This window comes from Vidua macroura, chromosome 5, assembly GCF_024509145.1.
Source record: "Vidua macroura isolate BioBank_ID:100142 chromosome 5, ASM2450914v1, whole genome shotgun sequence".
In the NCBI taxonomy this organism is placed as follows: domain Eukaryota; kingdom Metazoa; phylum Chordata; class Aves; order Passeriformes; family Viduidae; genus Vidua; species Vidua macroura.
In genome coordinates this window covers 28,461,264-28,476,313 of record NC_071575.1, presented here as the reverse complement: position 1 = coordinate 28,476,313, position 15,050 = coordinate 28,461,264, and the positions used below count along the sequence as shown (strand labels likewise).

General features: G+C 49.9%; 2 protein-coding genes across 6 annotated transcripts in view; one reads left to right on the top strand and one right to left on the bottom strand.

The window, feature by feature from the left end:
• LOC128807680 (uncharacterized) overlaps positions 1-8,675 on the top strand; it is a 28,366-nt gene extending 19,691 nt beyond the window's left edge. For 3 of the 5 annotated variants that reach the window (XM_053978201.1, XM_053978202.1, XM_053978200.1), the window contains 6 exons: positions 781-909; positions 2,358-2,472; positions 3,255-3,392; positions 4,046-4,212; positions 4,635-4,723; positions 7,689-8,675. In XM_053978201.1, coding sequence (XP_053834176.1) covers positions 781-909; positions 2,358-2,472; positions 3,255-3,392; positions 4,046-4,212; positions 4,635-4,723; positions 7,689-7,884 — 834 coding nt within the window. In that variant the 3' untranslated portion in view covers positions 7,885-8,675. The remainder of the gene's footprint in view (positions 1-780; positions 910-2,357; positions 2,473-3,254; positions 3,393-4,045; positions 4,213-4,634; positions 4,724-7,688) is intronic. The other 2 variants (XM_053978203.1, XM_053978205.1) reach the window with 2 other exon arrangements.
• A 4,892-nt stretch (positions 8,676-13,567) lies between these two features.
• Positions 13,568-15,050, bottom strand: part of DENND2A (DENN domain containing 2A) — a 57,148-nt gene continuing 55,665 nt past the window's right edge. The window contains exon 20 of the mRNA XM_053978002.1: positions 13,568-14,286. Coding sequence (XP_053833977.1) covers positions 14,255-14,286 — 32 coding nt within the window. The 3' untranslated portion in view covers positions 13,568-14,254. The remainder of the gene's footprint in view (positions 14,287-15,050) is intronic.

Genomic DNA, 15,050 nt, shown 5'->3' with positions numbered 1-15,050 from the left:
TTGGCAAATGAAGAAATGAGAATATGAACTCCATTTTGGGTTGTAAAGGCTTCACCATAGCTGGTCTATAATCTCTTCTCTACACAGCAGTTTGTGCCATCCAAGTGAGCAGTCTCCCAGGGGAAAGTGGGCTTGCTGGCCAGCCACCAAGCAATCCTTGCCTGTAACAAAATACATTCCCACCAGTGCTGGAGAGGAACCTCTCCCTAAAAACTCCAGCTTCCCTGTCAGCTCCTGAGATAGATACATTTCTCCATCCACATGTTCTTTCCAAGATATGCCCTGCGTTCCCTAAGCAGATCATTCCCAGGAGCCACAAAGGAAGGACACCCCACAGCTCTCTGCCCTACTGCTGTAGAAATGGCTCCAGGGTGTGCTCAGAATCAGGCTGGGTAGTCAGTGAGGCAGCCAGCACAAGTCACTGTTGTCTGCAGAGTGCCACCAGGAGATGCCATCCCACACAAGCTGTGAGAACGGGTGACTGGAGCAGGCAGGGCTGCAGACCACTCTTCTGTTACAGGAGACACAACCTGTGGAACTGCATGGCAGAGACCTGACACTCATTTACTAAAGGATTGCTTTAACCTGCAGCATCTGTTGCATTGCAAATATTAACAAATAGCCTCGTGCCAGCATTGTCTAGACTGAGATACCCCTGACAGGCTGCTTATCCCAAGGGAGAGCAGTGAGCTCCCAAGGGAGACCAGGTGGGCACAGAAAGAGCTGAGCATGGCAGGGAAGAGGAATGTGCTCAGTGTGTAACTGTCCTCTCTGTTTCAGGACATGAGTGGTGTCCTTCAGCTGGAGGGGAAGAGCACAGCCACTTACTGTGCTGTGGTCACCAGTGCTGGGGAGCTCAGCGTTGGCTTGGGAGACATGGACATCCACCACCAGATAACAGAGCAATATGTATGCACTCACTCAGATTTATGAGCTTTTCTTGTGAGAAAGAGTGTAGGCCTGTGACAAAAGGCCACTGGTGACGTTTGTACCAGGAGGGAATGGGTGTGCAGAGGGCATGGGAGATGCTGAGGTTAACCCTGGACACTGGCCACTGGCACAGCAGCATAACAAGCCACCAGAGCCCTCTATTACTGCTGACCCAGATGGAGTTTCTATCTGTTTCTGGTTTATAAATATCACTACTACCATCATCTATGATATGTAGGCCAGAATCCTCTTAACTTGTCCAAGCTAACTTATAATTTTGCATCTTAAAGCCAGCAAGAAATCAACCTGATTATAACCCTAACCCATATTTCTTCCTTTAAGGAAAAGCAGAAAAAAAAAAGTGGACAGAACACTGGTTAAAGCAAATTTTCCTGTTCCATCCCCTCCCTTCCATCCCCATTGTTTCTACACGCTGAGTTGTATCAACAGAAACTGTTGCTCAGCACATCCAAACATTCAAAAACATCAGGGAAGCATAATGGCAGCAGTGATTAAAGAGTGATTCAGTGAAAGCCCTATCACTGCACCCTCCTTTCCTACTCAGCCTTTTATTGACAGAACACAAGCTTGTACTTTCATGACTGACAGCAACATGGAAGTTAAGTGCAATTTACTCACCAGTGGCATCTCCATGAGGTGGAGCCTTCCTAGGGAAAAATCTGGTCTTACTCCCAGTTCCATCCCCACCCTGCCTCCCCAAAGCCTTGGCACAGAAAACCATTACATGAGGGATTAATTCTCCCGAGCTTTAACAAGCAGCTGTGATCAGTGGAAATTCTGAACCAGTCTTCTGCTGCAAAGTGAATTTTGGCAGCCACTCTTCCCACCAGGGCTGGCAGAGACACAGGGAGATGCTGCTCAAGTGCCCACAGCACTGGCCTGGCATCCCAGCAAGTTGTGCAGCCTCAGTGAGCCAAAGGAGACAACAGCAGCTCTCTACTCCACTGCTCCACTGTAGCCCATCCCTGTGGGACTCAGGAGTCAAACACTGCTGAACAACCTGTCTTAGGAGAAACTGTGCAGAGAGGACGTCGAAATGGCATGCACAGCGAGCAAAGGTGGAGTCAAGCCAGGCATGGCCCAGGGAATCCTAGAGCAGCATTCAACAGCAGCATTCCATTTCCCTGTAGTGGTCCAGTGAGGACCAGCAATTATCTTCCTCTGCTGGAGGGGCCCTGCCCCAGTTGAGTCCAGCTCTTAATGGCCAGGAGCAGGGGAAGGAGAAGGGGAGGAGATGAGGCAAGTGGAAAAATCCATTTTCCTTAGAGAATCACTCTTTTAGGTTCATGCCTGCACCTAGAGGCTGGAATACAAGTCAAAATCCTACACGAAGTCTGACTAGCAATGATTTTGTCCTTCTGCAATGACTCAGGCTGTCTTTCCTGTGTGTCCTGGATTTTAACTAGGTGTCCCAGTTCAAGGAGAACCTGTGTCAGGCCCCACTTGTTTGCATTGATGGAAATGTGCCTCTCTCCACTATTCAGTACGTCTGCCAACTAGCTAGAGAGCACCAGCTAGCAGGTAAGGAGAACTTGCTCTCACAGCACGTGTGCCAAGATAGTCCAGGCACATCCCTGCTGCTTGCTGGAGGTATCCACTTACTGTCTGACATGCCAGGTTATTCAGCACATCTTTCTGTACTCTGCCACTCTGTTTCAGATGTGAAAAACATTTTGGATTTCTCTGCAGTTTTCCTCTTTCTGCAGCTGAACCACATTTTCTGAGGCATAGTTGGTAAAGCCCTTGAGCACTACCAGAAGGCCAGGGAATGCTGCTCTCTGAGCCTTTTAATCTCAATGCGAGTGGCAATTTGAGCACTTCTGCCAATTTGAGCAGCAATATAGTTTGCTTCTCAGAAAAAGCACTAAAGCATCTTTTGAGAGGAATTCTCTTCTATTCCTATAAAATAAATGCCCCCCTCCACTGGTATGCTGGAGACTTTTCACAAGGCTTCCTAAACCTTTAGAGTTACACCTTCCTTTTTAAAAGCAAATCCCAAAGAAAGACACAGTGATCTAAAAACCTGACAGAGGCTCAAAAACCAGCTAATTGGAGGAACAAAATTGGGGTCTTCTTATATCATCCAGAGCCAGAAGTAGCTGTCTCATTGCTGGACACTGAGAAGGAAACCCTGGGACACCTTGTCCCAGTTCGGGGGAAATAATACTTAAGTTCCTCATAATTTAAAGGTGTAACTCTAGTTGTGCAGATTATGCTAAGTGTTCTACATTGCATCCTGCTCTGACACAGGGATAAACCACTAATTAATTAATTAACTAACCAATTGCATTGTTGTTTTGAAGTGTGCTATGAGCCAACAGATGAGAACAAGGCCTCTAAGCCATTCCTCTCAGACAGCTGGAAAGCACTCACATACATTTCCCCCAACCTGCAAGAGCTGAGAGCAATAAATCGGACCCTTGGGAACCCTCTGCCAGCAGGTATTGAATACTCAGAAGGGTCAGTCAGAGTTTTAGATAACCTAGATCCTGGAGAAGAGCATTTTTTGCTTCAGCCACTAATACAGGCAAATTGGGTTATAACATAGTGGGGATTCATAAATGCTCATGGTATCTTGTACCTTACTGCCATCTCTCTCTGGGCTGTAAGGACTGATGACCCATCAGAGACTACAGTAGGCCTGGGATGGCTCGTTGCCCAAAACCAGAGGTCCCATTTGCCTCACTTCATCACCTAAACAGGAGTAATATCTGGTTTGTCAACGTGTCCCTGAAGCATGGTGCTCAGAGGGCACCTCTTCCAGCAGTGCCACCCTTTGCAGAAACGACACACCCCACCAAATGCAGGTGGAAATCCAACAGCACTGAAACAAGGAAGCCATGCTTCAAGACAGCTTTTTGATCTCTACAGACACACGCTTAGTCCCTTGAGAATTGGGTTCCTCAGCATAGAAGTACAGTGTGGAAGTCTAACTCTGGAGAATTCCATGTTTCCCATAATATAAAGAAAAAAAAAATTACCAACCACATTTCAGAAGCAGTAGAAGTGTTCATAAATAGGCTGTCAGCCCACAGACAGGCTGGTTGAGGACCTTTACAGTCAGAGCACATTCTTCCCTCCCCTCTCTCTGAAGAGCTGCCGTCCAGGTTGGAGGATGTTGTCCAGGCTGCAGTGGCCCTGGCCTGCCCTTTGCTGGCCCACCTGCACTGCGTGGTGGTGACCCTCGGCGCTCACGGCATCCTCCTGTGTGGCAAGAGTCTGGGAGGGAACATCTCCCTTTATCCAGGGGCTCATGATCAGGTAAGGGCATGGAAAACTAACTGTGAGCTGTCAATTGCTTCTTTCTTGGACCATATGGCACTGTTGCTATTTCTGGTATCATGGCAGCAGTCCTGGGAAACATGGCATCACTGCTGGAAAATGTATGTGTTTGGGGCGGTGGAATACACAGCTCTGAAAGAAAATCAAGTTGTCTGTCCCTGTACTGCTGGCTCCTAGCAGCAGTGTTTAGAGTCAGCTAGAATTAAATGTGCTTATGTGAATATTCATGAGTGCAAGCTTCATTTGCAGGAAGCTTCATTTAAATTATCAAAGCGTGAAAAAAGATTATTGCCTTTTTTTCAGCCTTTTCTTTTTTTGCCATCCCTGCAGATCTGGCATCAGGCACATCAGGCCTTACCAGCCTGGGCAATTCCCACTAACTTCCCTTCCCTCCCCCATAGGCTGCTGCTGCCAGGCTCTGTGCTGCCCACTACCCCGCCATCCCCATCAGCAGGGAGGAGATAGTCAACGTGTCAGGAGCTGGTGACAGGTATATCCTCGCTGCTTTGTCCTCTCCAGCTGCATGTGAAAGGGTCATAATCGGATTCATTTGAAATTCCACTGGAAAAGCAACTGCTGCTTGAGGGAGAGACACTAAGGATGAGACCAGGGCTGGTTACAGTGATTCCTTGCTTGCTAAAAATGTCCCCCGAAGCCAGGCTTGCCATCATTAGTTTTGCTTTTCTTCAAGATCCAAGCCTTTCTTGGCAATCTAAGAATTCTGAATTACTCTGGACTGAGCTGCTAAAAGCAAAGTAAACCACCTTACATCAAAGCTGTCTTACTAACTAACTGCCTTACTTCCACACTTCTCCAATGGAAGTGGAACTGCCACTCAAAAGCTAAAATGGCCTTGTAAAAGCATTTCGTCAGGTTCTGCATTTGCCTCTGGCAATTTTGAAGCTCTTGCTTCAAAAGAGTCTGCTGTATAATTGGCCTGGCTGTTCACACGGCATACATAGAAGTGGGAAATGACAGCTATTATTCCTAGCCCCAGTGATCAATTCTCAGTCTGTCAGAGTAATATTTTATTATGCTCCTTGTTAACTTGACAAACTATATGTAGCAGTCAGGTTGTTTTTTTTTCTTCTTGCTTCATATGTTGCAATAATTGATTCTGTCCTTTCATTGCTTTGGGCTAGACCAAAAGTCCGTATGTGACAGATATTTCCTTTTCCCTTTCTACTCTTACCTGGCAATAACTCAACATAGTAACACTTTTTTCTCTGATCAGTGTCCAGAATGAAAAGGTTTTTGTGGTTTGGATTTTTTTTAAATATAGAGAGTCCTCAATATTTTACTTAAAAATCAATCAATAACTTCTTGCCAAGCTGGTGAGCCCGCTTAACAACAGGACATGCTGTTTGTATCCCAGATCACCTCTGAGGTGAGCTGACTCAGCTGCAAACTGGTCTTCTCCAAAGAAGACCAAATGGTTGTTTGGAGCAATAGGTGTAATAACAGCAGAGGAATGGGGGCTGGAGGAGTGTTGTGGGGTCAGCCTGACCTAAGGAAACCTCAGATTGGCTCATTACCTCAGGCAGGTGTCCCCAGCCAGCCCCTCCAGGGACGCAGCCTCCCCTCTGCACCATCTGCTCAAAACACAAGTATTGCTCACTGCAGGACAAGTTTGGTTTTTTTTCCTAGAGGATAATGTAAATGAAATGTCTTTTTTTAGGGGTTCCTTTCCCATTTTAAAAGTCAAGGGAAGACCGAAGATGAGATAAAATGCACCACTGCCAACCACCTCCACTGAGCTACAGTAGGGAACCTGGAAGCTTGTTTTTCCTTCCAAACCTATCTGAAAGCTTGGGGCCCATTACTACTTCCATTCCTGAAGTAACATTGGTCTGGAAATTCCTCTCCCCAGAGTCCCCAAAGCCACATGGGGGAATTTTCATAGCCCCCTTTTTCATCCAGGGTTTTTCTTCCTAACAGCCCCAACTGCTCCCCTGAACTCTGGAAATCCCTGTTCTAGAGAGTAAGAGTACCAAAACAGACTGGAAATGCCAGGACACTGCAATGACATACAAGCCATCTCCACAGCATATAAACTGGTTACGTGTCCCAAGCCCAGCCTGGTGGCACTTTCAAAGGACTATTGTAGAAACACAAAATGGTTTGGGTTGGAAGGCACCTTTAGTGGTCATCTAGTTTGAAACCTTCTGCAATAAGCAGGGACATCTGCAGGTTGATCAGGTTGCTCAGAGCCCCATCTAATAACCAGGGATGGGGCATCCAATACCTCTCTGTTCATATTTCACCATTCTCATTGTAAAGCATTTCTTCCTAATATCTAAAATGTAATGCTTTCCCAGCTTAGCCCCCATGAACCTTCACACTTTAGAAGCACTGGTCAGGGACAATGCAATCCAGCAACAGTGACCCAGGGCACTTCATGCCTCCCCTCCACCCTATGGCTATTCTGCAGCTCCAGAGATCTGCCCATGAGCTGAGCATGTGTGCAGTGTCTGTCTGCTCCTTGCCCCTGGCTGCCATGACAACCTAACACCACATGCCCACACATGGCATTGCTAGGGGATGCTCCCCCAAATATTTACTCTCAACTACTGGAGCTGTTGAGAGATTGAACACTTTGTGGAAGTCATAATCTTCTGTGCCTTTGTTATGGATAAAAAGATGTTGATGTAATTAGGTGGAGTGCAAAATAAGGGCTCCTTTTACCGTCCCCATAGATGTGCTTATTAATCCTCCCTGCCACCACATTTTCCTGTCCTTGCTTCTTCCTCTAAAATGTGATTGTCTTCTCCATTCTTTTTCCCTTCTCCTTTGTCTCTCCTAGCTTCTGAACATTTCTTCAGTAGTTGCTGTGAATGGAGTAGTTGCTCCCAATCTATCCCAAACACTGCACTTACATCACTTTTACTGGGAAATCTCAAATGAAAAACCATAGCAAATATTTCCCAAAAATCTGACTTTCCAATGTAATTTCAGCTTTGGATTTCTTTTTCCAGCTGTGCCTGTTGTCCCTCTCACATAGATACAGAAACTTTATCTCTCACCCCATCCAACCCTTTGGGGAGAGGAGGCACCACTCTAATGAGGACATAATGAGGCACCAGCAAAGAGCAGATAAGTGACAAAATAACTAGAGAGCCAGGGAAAATTAGATTCTTCCCTTCTTAGGCTCTTATCTTTTCTCCTGCCTCACCTGGAAAACTGGGGAGAATAGAAAACATGGTACAAGGGGAAGTACCTCAACTTCTCAGATGAGAAGAATAAAAAATGCAAATAAATGACACTATTTGGTACTCTAAAATGGATACAGAAAAAGCAAAACCCATTCACTGTAACCTCAGCCTTCCTGTGTGACATATTCTGCTGCTGTAAGTTTTGGTTGGGTCCAAATGAAAGCTCTTACAAATGAACAGCCACATTCCGATGTTCAAAGCTCTTGTCCCCTTGTTCAAACCCACTTTTCTTTCCCTCCACAGCTTAATGGCAGGAATCCTTGCAGGGATGCTTGCTAAACATGACACAGGCACGTGTGTCCGGATGGGTCTGCTGGCTGCCAGCTTGTCTCTCCGCTCCTATGAGCCCATTTCCTCAGAAATCAGCACTTCCAGTGTCAGCCAGGAGCAAGTCAAGAGCAGGAGCTGGCCAGAGGCAAAGGTATGGAAGATGGACTAGAACACTGTGGCTTTCTCATCTATCACCTCATTGCACTTACAGCAATCCTATTTTCAAGAACTGGACTGTGTTTTGAGTTTTCAGAACATTTATCTGCTTTGGTCCTGAGTAAACCCTCAAGAAAGGAAGTCCCTACCCAGGGAACTTCTGTGGAGTGAAAAGCTGATTTCTAGTATTTCAGACCTCCTGGTTTTCTGACCTCCAGGCCTTCTAGATTTTCTATTGAGGGAATTTTCTCTTCCTCCACCTTGTGTCACTGTTGTTCATTATCACAGTAGCTCCTCTGTCATTGACTCCTGGATCTTCAGGACCATGTCTCTTCAGCTGGGCCCAGCAGCAACATCTGCTCTTGCTGCTTACTCTTTCCTATCTGAGAGGTCCCATGGATCACAGCCTGTGACAGAGTGCACCTGGCAGGAACATGACACTGTAGGATAACCTCATCCATCTTCCCAAGCTGGCCAGCACACACTGCACCTTCTTGCTCTGAAGTCCAATGCCCCTGGAGAAAGTAGGCAAGACAAAGTAAAGAAGAGTGACCAGGGACCAGCTGGTGGCCTTTAAAAGATGATAGCCCCTTGTTCCACATGCCTTCCTCTGAACATGGGGCTTCCTTCCTCCTTCTTAAGTCCTGAGCGTCAAGTCTGAAGCGGAAGAGATCAGAGGGAGCCAAGGCATTTCCCATGGAAGCCATGAGGAAAAGTCACCTTCTCTCTCTAAGCACAGGATGCAACTGCAGGTGCCAACAGATCAGTGAACACTGAAACTCATTAAAACTGATTTCTAGTAGAGTTGGGTCTTGGTGCTGGCTGTTTCCTAAACCTGACTGATAGTAAACCTGGCGTACAGACTTGCCCTCCGTTTCATCCAGAGACCATGGTCAGACCCCCTTGGCTGAGGAGCAGCTCCCTGGTGTCTGGCACAGCACTGAGATCAACCAAAGCTTGATCAGGGCAGCTCTAACACCACTCTCCTGGGTGGGCTCTGCTGTTTAACCACTGAGCTCCCACTGCAATGGATAGAGGCATTAACTGGGTGCCTTTCTCCCAGCTGAGGCTACTTCCACCAGGCTCATAGCAACTCCTTCCCTCTGAGCCCACACCTTTTCATCAGACACACAACATTTACCATCAGCTTTCCTTTACTAAAATCTTGTTTGCAGCTGTGGTTCAGCTGAAAGATTCTGTGCTCAGATGCCATGCACTCATCCCTCTCCAGGGATAGGGTGGCTGTGGCGGAAGGGTGCTCGGATGGTTGGGAACACAAGGGAGAGGGATTGGGGCCCACGTGAGCAGCTGGGTTTGCTCGCAAGCTGGGAGGTGGGACACAGCAGGGGCGGGGGAAGAGGGCTGTGCCCCCGAGGTATGTCCCTGCACTATAAAAATTACTTTGGCTGGATCCAGAGTCAGGGGAAAAAAGCAGCTTCCACCTCTGCTACTGACTGCAACAGCCTTGTCCAGGCAGAAGGACCCTGAGCAAAGGCAGGACCTGAGGATGAATGTTCAGGCACTGGCAGTCACCACACTCCTCCTGGTGCTGCTCTGCTCAGCCCCAGCACTATCTGGGACATTGGGGAGCCAGGCCAGCAACCTGGAGAGGCAGGCAGGGGCTGGGTTCCCTGAAGAAGCCCCTTGGCCACCTGGAGATGGAGGGGACAAGCTGCCTGGGCAGGGCTCAGAGAGGAGCCACCCTCTGGCCAGCGCATGGAAAGTGATGAGAGAGGCACACCCGAGCTCCAGGTCCCTCAGCAAGGCCATGGCCAAAGCTCTCCTGGGCAGTGGGGAGCAGGTTGCCCCTGGCAAGCCCTGGAGGCTCCCACTGCAGCCCTCCCGCAGCAGGATGGCAAGGCTGAGCCACCACCTGAAGGACTACGGGAAGTTCAACAGCGATACGGTAAGCACAGCAAGGGAGAGGGTTTGTGCTGGGGGGTTGCAGGGGGAGTGGGGTACCAGTCAGGATCAAACAGGAAAGCAGGAGCAGGACATGCTGAGCATGCCATGATCCTGCAAACACCAGGTAGAAAAGGTGTTTTCGAGGCCATTCCTCTTAAGATGCACGTAAAGGTGCCAGTCACAACATGGCTTCTCAACACAGCACAGGTCTGGGTGCTGAGAAGGGAGTGGGGCAGTGACACCCCCAGATCTCCAGCTGGCACCTGGCAAGGCTTAGAGCACAGCCGATGGCTGTGAGCAGCTCAGGAGGAGAGTGCAGGTCTGGCTGCAGTTGTCCCCATGTGCTGCCCTCAGAGCTGCAGGGACACTCCTGCCCCAGCCCCAGCCCCTGCAGTGTTCACTCTGTGCAGTGCTAACAAAGCTCTCCAAGCTCTGCCACTGGGATGCCATGCCCTGATGGGCACAGCTCCTCTCAGCACTGCCCTGAAGGAGGCACAACCTTTCTCTGCCCATGGGAAATCTGCTCCACGGGCTCAACACTGCATCCCACAAATAACCAACTTCTCCTTTATCAAACCCAAAACACACTTTGGTGGCACGCTAGTAGACCTTGCCTTAACCACAAAGTGCCGGGTGACGCCGTGCCAGATGCCACTTAGCTGGGGCGGGTGCCACCACAGCAAAAGAGCAGAAGCACTGCAGGGGTGTGTTGTGGCTGTGGGAGCCAGCTTAGAGTGCTTCCAGCCAAAACCAGTAATGAACTGTCCCTGGCAGCACTTCCTTGGGCCCCAGCTTCTCCAGCTCCTTGCAACGAAGCTGCTGCTCTAGACCCCAGTGAGCTGCTTGTGCTGCTACTGCAGTGACGATGTAGCTGGGACTGGGCTGGTCCCAGCTGCCACAGGCATCGCAGCCACCACTTCCCTTCTCTCTGCAGCACTCCTGCCACAGCATCCAGTCCCAGCCATGCCAGAAGCCCTCTGACTGTGGTGGCTGCCTGGGGCTCTACACCTGCAAGCTGCCTGCTGGCACCTGCAACCTGAAATCTGTCTCCAGGCAGAGAGGTGAGTTCTGTCTCCTGACAACTGGCAACAGGGATCTCCACATGCAGCAAAGTGCAAACACACCCCCTTGGTTGCAACACTCCAAGCCCAAATCTGACTGCCCCATGCAGGGCTGGGTGTAGTCTCTTGACTGCCCAGGGCTGTCTGTCCTGCCAGCAGTAGCTACAGAATCAGCAACTGCATGGTGGATGGGACATTCCCAAAACTTTCTGTGAGGGTTGGGATTTCACAGGTGTCCTGAGCTGTCACAGGACACCAACAGCCTGTGCTGGAAAACCAAGGAGGGGGTACAGAGCTTGGGATTTAGCCAGTAGCTTGGGAGTCAGCAAGTGCAGTCCTGTACATCATGGGCCCTGCAGACCTGCTCACACTAGTGTGTGAGAGCTGTTTAATTAGGCAGGAACTGTCAGGGAGCAGAGATCACAGCTTTTAATGTTTAACCAGTGTCCTGATGCTCCAGCACCCTTTAGTAAATCTGTACTGTCCCCAGATTGGCTTCTTGCCCCAGTACATTTGCCCACACCCACATACGCATGGTCATGAAGCAGAAACTTATCCAAGGCTACTAAACAGAGACCCAGCGCTGGTGCAGGAAACCCCTGGCACATAGAATAGGAAAGTTTAATGTTTGTGTACAGTACAGTGTGTGTGTGTGTGTATAGCATATAGGGCATCCCCAGTGTTTGTGCTCTGTCCCTAGTTTCCTCTGGTCACCTTCTGCTGGCAGCCTCCATAGGAGGACACACAGACCCATGGTCACACCCAGCACAGATGGTCTTATGGCTTTTCCTTACAGGTGGCTTCCTCCAAAGCATACAGAGCCATTAGATGGAGAGTCAAGGGCTTAGATGATGCCCTCATCTCGGAACAGCACAGCTCAAACTAAAGCTGAAGAGGTTGTCCTGCAGCTGGAGATCAACACTTCCTGTCCAAGTTTCTTTTTAAATCCTTAATGACTCAGTTGTAAATGTTTCTTTCATTGTACTTCTCTTGCTGCTGCTTTTTAACACCCCCTTTGGATTTTATACATTATATAGGCTTGATTCCCACTTTCCTGTGAGCAGCCAATAAATTTACTGAGTGGTCATGGAGCCCTGTGCTGGCAGAGCCCCTTTGGAGCTCCCCAATGAGGCAAACAGGGCTATTTCACAAGCCTTTTTATTTGGAGCCATTAGGTTATTGCAGTAAAAGCTGCCAGTATCTCAGCATGCTCACATACCAACTCAAGCTGAGCTAAGCATTGGGCAACCTGGGATCCCTCCCTGCTCCTTACCACAGCTCCTGCCAAGAAAAGCCAAGTCCCACATTACTTAAGGAGAGGAACGTGGAGTCCCCAGAAGCAGGCTTGGCAGTGTGGGACCATGTAGGAGACCTGCTTCTGAAGGCTGGAGCCGAGCCACAGATCAGCTTTATTTAGCATCCCACAGAGCTTTGCAGGCATCCTGGCTACCTTTACACGTGTGGGGGTGACCCCAGCTTTGCAAAACCTCATAATGTTTCCATTAAAAACTCCTTCTAAAACGAGAACCAAAGCACAGCATTTGATTCACCTCGAACCCCACCGCAGTTCCCTTCAATGAGCCACCACCACCTCCTGTGACTCTGAAGTGGCACCAATTTTGTTCAGCATACCCAAGGGGCAGGCCCCCTACCCTCCACCTAGTCACCTCTGAGGCAGCCTGACCCTGGGTGGGGATGGGGAGTAAATGCTGCTGGCTTCTCTGAGCCCCTCTATTGCTGCTTCCCCTGTCTCTGCACAGAAGTTGGGGGGCACAGAGCTGCAGGTGCTGCCTGCCTGCCTCCTGCCTGGTGTGACACCATGGCTGTCCAGCATTTACTGTGCTCACCACAGAACCACAGAGAGTTTGAGGTGGGAAGGGACCTATGGGGGTCACCTGGGCCATGTCCCTGCTCAAGCAGGGCCACCCAGAGCCATTTGCCCAACTTACCTGGTTGCATGGCTTCAAAAGCTTCACAGAGCAGCACTGGACCCACCGCTCTTGCTCTGGTGTGGAATGCAGGTGAGGTCTCTGAACCCCACTGCTGGTCAGAAAGGTCCCCTCACCTGGCAAGGCCCGTGGACCACAAGAGCACAGGGATCATTTTCAAAGGCTCTGGGAGTCCTGTGCCGTCCAGCATAGCACAGCTGCAGCAAAAGTACCCATATGTAGCTTTCACTCTGCAACCCCACAGCAGCTGGGAAAGAGACTCTCCTCTAAAGAGCAGACTCAAGGATGCTCCAGGTGCTCTTACCCTCACAAGCAGTGCAAGTGTAACAGCCTTCACACCAGCTGGAAAAAAGCCCTCACCCTGCCTCAACCTCCACTCAACTCCCTTGACACCTCCTTACTGAAGGAGGTCACCACAGACAGAGGAGAGGGGAGCAGGAGGTCCCATCTCCTGCTGAGGCAGAAGCACAAAAGGCAGGAGCAGACACTCTGCCCTTGCCTGTTCCCTACTCTGCTTCCCAGCAGCAACACTCACGACAGCAGAGGAGAGCCCATCTGACTTTTGGGAAGCAGGTCTCCCAGACAAGATCCTGCAGGTGAGCTCCACCTTGGAGCTGACAGGTGAGGGGTGGAGACCACCTGGCCTCTGAGACTCACAGGGAAGCTGAGGGCCTGGCCAGGTCAAGGGTCCTTGATGTCCTCTCTGGCTCATGCTTGGCGCTAGGTGGGACGGTGGGAAGACAAAGCTCATCCCTTTCCATGAAAACACCATTGATCCATGTGCCTTTTACACAACTCGCTTTTAATTACACTGCATGAGGAAAGGCCTCTCCTCGTGCCAAGACCCCCTGGTACAGCCACCCAGGGAGCTGGCTGGCCCATCAAGTCCTCAGTAGGTTTAGTGGTTCCCCCTCACCCTTTTCCCTTGCTTGGAAGCTCCTCCTGGTCAGTCCACATCATCCCTGCAGCCCTCAGCGTCCTTGCTTTGCAGAAACCTACTTTCATACATCTCTGTTCTTCCCCTCCACGCCCTGTTTGCCTGCTCAGTCCCATGGGAGTCCCACTTCGGCCTCCTGCAGCACCAGGCAGAGAGAAGGCAGGGCAAGAGTCATCGGTTAATAACTGTTCTAACCTCAATATAAATAGAAAAATACAACCAAATAAAGAATTGACTAGCTAAGAGATCCAATCCACTGGGATGCCTGCAACGTGCTAGTGCAGAGTTCAGAGAGAGTGTTTGGTCCAGTGCTTGCTACTGTAGACAATCAGAAGCCTGTCCCGGCAGCCCCGCAGCCATCCCATCTTCCTGCAGCACCACGGCTGTGTGCAGCGCGTCCCGGCCGTGGCCAGCGTGCCCCAGGCTGCTGGCTCCTGGGAGCAGGCTCAATGGGAATGGTTGATGAGTCTGATTTATTGCTGCTAAGTGGTAAAGCCATTCTCTTCTGTGGAATGAGGATGTGCTTCGCTCTTACTTTTTGTGGAGGAATTTCATTTTGCTGCCTGAAGAGACAGAGAAAAGAAAATGGACTCCCCACAGTAACAGGCAGAACAAGTGTCATTTCCCACCACCTCTGTCCTGTGCAGTGTACTGGCCCTGCTGTCACCCCTGGCTCCTTGTCCACAGCCAGCTGCTCTGCAAAGCTGGAAGCAGGGGCCTGCAGAACTCTGCCCTTTCCCTGGGAGCAGTGCTGCAGGCTGGGACCTCGAAAGCTCCCAGGCACACCCTCCAGAGCCCATTTGTCCAGGGCACACCAGCCCCTCAGGCACTACTGCTCTTAAATGGCCAAGAACACACAAGAGGACCAGGGATATGATCTTAACACCTGACCAAACTCAGCCACAGTGTCCAATGACTTATCAAGGACTTCTAATCTCAGTCTGGAGCTCTTGGCTAGTTCCCCTTACAGTGGAAAATAGATTCAATCTTAGAATACCCCATGGCAGTTCCCACTGCTGATCCCTAAGGGCAAACCTGAAGGCAATGATAACTCTGTCAATCGTCCCATCAGACCGGCATCCACCATCCCCAAGTCACTGGCTGCTCCACTGCCTCCTCAGACCCACCTGTCTCCTTTAGAAGACACAGATACAGCTCATGGCCCAATCTTTGATTCTTCACCAGCCTCCAGACAGTGACTGACCAGAGCCAGAGCCAACAGCGTGCCAGCACAGGGATACATGGCCAGGCACTGGATGCCACACATAGTCACTGGCCCTGTCACCCTTGGGCAGCTTCTGTGCTACCCAAGCTGAAGGCAACAAGA